This window comes from Myiozetetes cayanensis, unplaced genomic scaffold (assembly GCF_022539395.1).
Source record: "Myiozetetes cayanensis isolate MyiCay16 unplaced genomic scaffold, myiCay2020 scf6-25, whole genome shotgun sequence".
Taxonomy (NCBI): Eukaryota; Metazoa; Chordata; class Aves; order Passeriformes; family Tyrannidae; genus Myiozetetes; species Myiozetetes cayanensis.
In genome coordinates, this window is record NW_026087853.1 from 53,825,740 (window position 1) to 53,832,430 (window position 6,691).

The following is a 6,691-nucleotide window of genomic DNA, read 5'->3' on the forward strand; positions in this document are numbered from 1 at the left end:
CAGGCTAAAAATGACTACAGATCTAGTGAAGTTAGGATTGATAGTGCCGCTTTCTATGGCCATGGTTTTGTTTGGAAACCATATTATTGGTTAAGGTAAAAATACAGTTAAAACAGTATTGGAAACTCCTTATGTTAAATAACCTCTGTACTCCATGTAGGTGTTACTTTGTGTAGGGAAAACCACAGTTACTTCAAACAAATTAAGTTCAATATTTCTGTACAATATTCTTTATGACAACCACTGGAACCCCTGCAGCATGCACAAAGTAAATAATGAAAATGCAAAAGCTGGTTGTTGCACATACTGGTGAATAAATGTGTTTATTCCAAAATGCCGAAGATTTGTTTTTAAAAATTTACTTTGTGAAAGCACTTTCTTGCAGGTTTTTCTAAACCTCCATATAGGTCTCAACAGAAATAAGATATCTGACTAATCCAAACAGGTCAAGAGGGTCCTGTGTACAAACAAACATAACTTATTACAGGCATTATGAAAAAAACATGACTGACTCTCAAGACTTTTTTTGTCAATTTTGATATTTTCTGCTTCCCATCTAATTTAAAGGAAATCTAGACCATAACATCCTCAAATTCTGTTGTATACAAGTGGCTTATTTTAGAAAAGCAAAGTGATGATTTAGAATATATTTGCTCTGGGAATAAAAAACCAACCTGAACTAAACTGCTTTTTCATTTTATTGGGACAGAAACATTCATGTAACACATTTTCTACTTCTAGAAGTTTAAGTAACTTAGTCAGAAACAAAGGTGTATTTTCATTTACAGGTTCAACATATTCTAAAGTGGGTATATCTACTGCTGCTCCCAAATGCTGGATCTTTCAGACTGTTATCAGTTGGATGAAGACATTATTGGGAAATAGAAAACCAGGTGACAGGCTACTTGGAACTCTCTAAAATTAGCCATTTTAGAAGTACTTACTTTTTGAGATACTCCTAGAGGTCTATCAAATAACAAAACATTTTCTACACATATTTTTTCCTTTGTTCCTCTACTCTTAAGAAACAGTTCAAAGAGCAGAAAGAAAAGCCTCAGTCTTGTAATCACAGAGTGGACACTGACTCACTGCATGAGGTCAGTCCCACTGAGAAGTCAGCTCAAAATAAAAAGGCAGATAGTTATCTGTAATAAATATGGCACTTACATAGGAAACATTTCAGATATTTTTCTTTTTAGCACTAACCTTTTCCAAATTATTTTAAAAGGGGTTTCAAACAACAACCTTTTTGAAATATTTTTCAATAATAAATTTCAAGACAAATTAAACCCATGGTTTATGCTGCGTGTGAATAGCAGGAAAAACTGAGTAACACCCAGATATCACCAATACATGTCGGGGGTGGACCAGAAGAGGCCTACAGAGAGTGGAGAGAGATGCAAAAGAACTACAAAGAAGGCTCAGAAGAAGAGATCTCTATCGAAGTCTCTTAGTAACTGCAGCTGCGCAGAACTGCTTGGGACCCAGCTACCAGGCCGCAGCCTTGCAGCTTTTGCAGATTCCCATGTCTCTGCCCCCAGGACAATCCTTCCATTCTTCCCTAAGCTCTCCCTTCCCCTGGCGTGACCAGACATATTCTATGCAGCCTATCCCTCCAAGTTCACTTATCACTGGCTCTCGGGATTCAAGGTTCCCCAGCAAGAAACCCCCCTCTATTCCTGAACCTTCTGTATCCCCCTGTATATAAACTGTCTTCTTGCTTTAATAAACGCCATTTTGTGGGTCACATACACTTGTGTGTGTGTGTGTCCTGTCTCCCATACAAGATGTGCCGCTGGGTCTGTCGCGGGACCGAACCCCACCCGCAATAAATGGCGCTCTGAACGTGGAGCTCGAACTCATCTTTCTTACATTAAGAGAGATCTCAGCTCCCGTGAGCTACTGATAGACTTGGATTTCCGGAGTCCGGTCTATCCCAAAGATCCCACTCACAGAAGCTACCAGGGGGCTTTGCCCACTCAGTTTTCAGCCGCTGTTACTGCGAGAAACCAGCTGCGTGAGACCCCGGTGCTGGGACAACCCGCGCCGAGCGAGAGGAACCGGGACCGCGCGCCGCCGCCACCCGAGCAGCGCAGCTGCCCCTCCCTGCCGCCCGGGCAGCCGCTGCTTCGGACGGCACCGCCACGCCGAGCCGCCGCGGAGTCGCGCCGCGCCGGGAACCAGCGCCAAGCCCCCTCCGCGCCGGGACCCCAGCAGTGCCTCAGCGGAACCGCCCAGGTTCCCGCGATCCCCCCGCCGCCGCACACGCCGCTGGGAATCGTAGTCGCAGCCCGCTCCAGCGTCAGACTGCGTTTGGAGGACCGCCTCGCTGAAGATAGCCTGTGAGTGATCCCAGAATCCTTTTCTTTTACTTTCAATATGGGCAACACACTTTCCAACTCAGAAAAGCAGTTTTATAAACGCATTAAAGCCATACTACTCTTTGAGGGTCACCCCACAGATAAAAAGTCCCTCAAAGCTTTAACGAAATGGCTTTCCAAGAACAAGCTCATTTCCCCAGATTTATTAACCTATCGGCGGTGGTACAAGCTAGGAGACACGCTGGGACATGCCTTTGAACAGGGTGATAAAAATGCAGGTCTCGCTCTCATGTCGTGGCGTGCCATCCTTCCACATTTGAAAAACCAGAGACATGCCAAAAGTAACGACGAAAGCTCGACTCTTCCGTCCAAAAAGCCCGAAAAAACTACCAAACCCCGCCCACCGTCCTCACAAGATGGCGCTGAGAGCCACCCCCCACCCCCTAAAGCGCGTGAAACAGCTAGACACGCCCCCACCCCGGGATGATGTCAGCACACAAAGTGACTCTAGCCCTGACTCCACGCCCCCTCTTTCCCCAAGACCACGCAGCGCCCGCCCCGGGGGGAGGAGCCGGAGCCTGCGTTTCTCTGACTGCGCCCATGGATCCCGTGCCGCGAGTAGAAACCCTGCAACAACAGACACTCCAGCCGGTAGCAACACAGGCTGTGACTCCCCTACCGCAAGCAATAAGTGGCAGGGTCCGAGAAAGCAGGCAGAAGATGCAGGGGACTTGGAATTGCTGAAAGTTTTCCCGGTTTTCCGAGAAAGCAATCGGGACCCCGAATGGGAACCGGTCCCATACCCCATCCTACGGGACGCGAAAAAAGCGGTTACAGACTATGGTTTAAACTCTCCTTTTGTTTCTGGAATGCTAGATTCCTTATTTGCAGCATACACCCTGACACCAACTGATATATGGGTAATTACAAAGGGGATTTTAAACCTAATGCAGTATTCCCTCTTTGAACAAGAGTGGAAAAAACTCATAAGGCAATATGCTGAGAACTCACACCATGCACTGCGAGTGCCTGTGGAAGATTTACTTAATGAATTGTATGGGGAGGGTCCCTACTCCTCCAGCAGAATGCAGGCAAGGATACCCTTCGGCAGGCTAGATAAAACGAAAAGCCTGGATTAGAAGCCATCAAAACTGTGGCAGAGGCCACCACCACTTCTCCTTCGTTTGCACACATACAGCAAGGCCTTAAAGAACCCTTTTATGACTTTGCCACCAGGCTGAGGGAAGCAATAGCTCGGCAAGTGAAACCTTTAGAGGCCCAAGATGCCCTGTTTATCCGATTAGCTATAGAACAGGCTAACCGAGATTGTCAGCCTGTTCTCCGCTCCTTGGTGAACCCCACACCCATGTCCATGATACAAGCCTGTAAGGACATTGGCTCAAGCAAATATGAAAGCAAAATAATAGCAGATGCATTGATTGAAGCAGAACCAGTCAGAGTACAAGCCATCACAGAAGCAATCATGGAAGCACACAGAGCTAATAGTGTGTGCCACAAATGCCAGCAGGCAGGACACTTTACACGAGACTGCCCTAACCCAGATCCTAGCCCCAAGTTACCTAGGACCCTATGTCCCATATGCAAGAAGGGGTATCACTGGGCACGCTACTGCCGCTCCATTTTCACCAGAGAGGGGGAGCCCATCCGAGCCAAGGGAGGAGGATTACTCTAGCCAAAGCCACCAACACAGACACAATGTGCCTTTCCCTCGACAGTGTGAGTCATCCTTTTAAAAGCTGTCTCGTGGGTATACCTGAGTGGAACAGGTTTATCCAAAACACTTCCCTCGTAGATAATCTCCTTCCTTCCCCAGACACTATTTCCCAAACCCTCCTACATTTAGGTACCCTAGATACAGATCCCCAAGAATTAGATCTTTTAGGTTCATCTGTAGCTGCCACTTGCTTTAGGTTCACACCCACTACTAATCGCCTTGCCCTAGAACCTAACATATCCCCCAATTCTTCCATCTATACTAACACCACCGCATGGTACAATTACTCCCAACCTTACCCTCTTCCCACTGAACATTTCTCTAGACCCACAAAACTGCCTTCCGCCTACTTTCTTATCTGTGGCGATAGAACGTGGCAAGGCATCCCGAAAAATCCAGTGGGAGGGCCATGTACCATTGGAAAACTTACTCTGTACAACCCAGCTAAATTGCAAATAATCAGGAACCAAATTTCTGACAGACCCAAACTCATTCGAAACAAAAGATCCTACATTTTAATGCGCACCAAATCTAAACCACTCCCAGTCGCGCCTGATTCTAAACCACGGGCACGCAAAGTCCCTCAAAACAATCCAGCCAAGGAGGATAAATTAAACATCCATGTTCCACCAGACTGTGACCCCAAATTTCAAACTTGGTCCCATACTCAGAGATTCTGGGGTAGTTTTCCACTCGCCAGCATTGGTGCAGCCAAAGCCCTCTCCACTCTAGCCCACATGGCCTGCTGGATGGCCAGCGAAGCCAATGCCACTTCCCTCACCATTGGGAGCCTGCTAGCAGACACCCTGAAAATCAAAGAAGCTACTCTCCAAAATAGAGCAGCCATTGACTTCTTACTTCTTGCCCACAGCCATGGTTGCCAAGAATTTGAAGGGCTGTGTTGTCTGAACTTCTCAGACCACTCTGAGAGTGTGTTCCAAAGCATCAACACTCTAAAACAACTGGTTAATGACATTACCATAAACCAAGACAAAGGTTTTTCAGGTCTCTTTAGCTGGCTTCCCTTTCCTTCCCTTTCTGATTGGGCCAACAAGGTTGTTAAAGGAATCATTTTGTTTCTAATTATCACTTTCTCCATCCTTGTCTTCCTTCCCTGTCTAATTTTTTGTGTTAAAAAATCCATGACTAAAAGTTTTTCCCAAGCTTTTCCAGTCTTGCAAAACAGAGAAGGGGGAAATGTCGGGGGTGGACCAGAAGAGGCCTACAGAGAGTGGAGAGAGATGCAAAAGAACTACAAAGAAGGCTCAGAAGAAGAGATCTCTATCGAAGTCTCCTAGTAACTGCAGCTGCGCAGAACTGCTTGGGACCCAGCTACCAGGCCGCAGCCTTGCAGCTTTTGCAGATTCCCATGTCTCTGCCCCCAGGACAATCCTTCCGTTCTTCCCTAAGCTCTCCCTTCCCCTGGCGTGACCAGACATATTCTATGCAGCCTATCCCTCCAAGTTCACTTATCACTGGCTCTTGGGATTCGAGGTTCCCCAGCAAGAAACCCCCCTCTATTCCTGAACCTTCTGTATCCCCCTGTATATAAACTGTCTTCTTGCTTTAATAAACGCCATTTTGTGGGTCACATACACTTGTGTGTGTGTGTGTCCTGTCTCCCATACAAGATGTGCCGCTGGGTCTGTTGCGGGACTGAACCCCACCCGCAATAAATGGCGCTCTGAACGTGGAGCTCAAACTCATCTTTCTTACATTAAGAGAGATCTCAGCTCCCTGGAAAATGTTGACAGAGTCATAAATTAAGCCTAATACTGAGAATCCTGCCATAATGGGCATGTGTGCACATCCCCTTTATGTTTTGTGTAAAACCTCCAGATGACCTTATTTTCACGTGAGTACCAGATTTTTTATTTGAAATTAACTGTTAGTTTCAATCACAAGAGAAAATTTTTATACTTACAAGATATGAACAAAATGAAAAAACTTCACTGTTGCCTTTTTAATACATGTTTTACTGTAACCGATGGTGAGAGATATGGATCTTGTTTCTTAGGGAAACTGCCTATGTGATTTGGTAATTCTTGTGCATAGTCAGTTATTTTGGCTTATCCCTTAAAATATCATCAACTGCTAGCAATATTTTGTTTTTCTAAATGTCCTGTGTAGTTGCAGTAATGATGTCACAGAGCTTATGGCATGTTTAATAGAAAAGGTCACTAAGGAAATGTGCCAGTTCCAGCACTTGGGTCAGGCAGTGCTACAGGCTTGAGGATGAGTGGCTGGAAAGTTGTCTGATGAAAAAGGACCCAGAGGTGCTGCTTGACAGCTGCTGAACGTGAGCCAGCAGTGTGCCCAGGTGACCAAGAACGCCAGTGGCACATGGCTTGTATCAGAAACAGCATGTCCAGCAGGACCAGGGAAGTGATTGTCCTTCTGTACTTGCCACTGGCAAGGCCACACCCTGTGTCCCATGTCCAATTCTGAGCCCTTCAGTTAAAGAAGGACACTGAGGTGCTGGAGTGAGTCCAGAGAAGAGCAATGGAGCTGGTGAAGGGTCTGGAAGGTAAGTCCTATGAGGAGCAGCTGAGGGAGCTGGGGGTGTTTAGCCTGGAGGAAAGGAGACCCAGGGGTGACCCTATTGCTCTCCACAACTTCCTGAAAGGAGAGTGTA

At 46.4% G+C, this 6,691-nt stretch overlaps 1 protein-coding gene across 1 annotated transcript; it reads left to right on the forward strand.

Moving 5' to 3' along the window:
* Window positions 1-1,353: 1,353 nt before the first annotated feature.
* LOC126651137 (uncharacterized) lies at window positions 1,354-5,649 on the forward strand. The gene is made up of 3 exons (XM_050336711.1): window positions 1,354-1,583; window positions 1,788-2,342; window positions 5,221-5,649. Exons 1-3 carry the CDS (start codon window positions 1,354-1,356, stop codon window positions 5,606-5,608), a joined length of 1,173 nt encoding a protein of 390 aa, XP_050192668.1. The 3' UTR covers window positions 5,609-5,649.
* The last annotated feature ends 1,042 nt before the right edge of the window (window positions 5,650-6,691 follow it).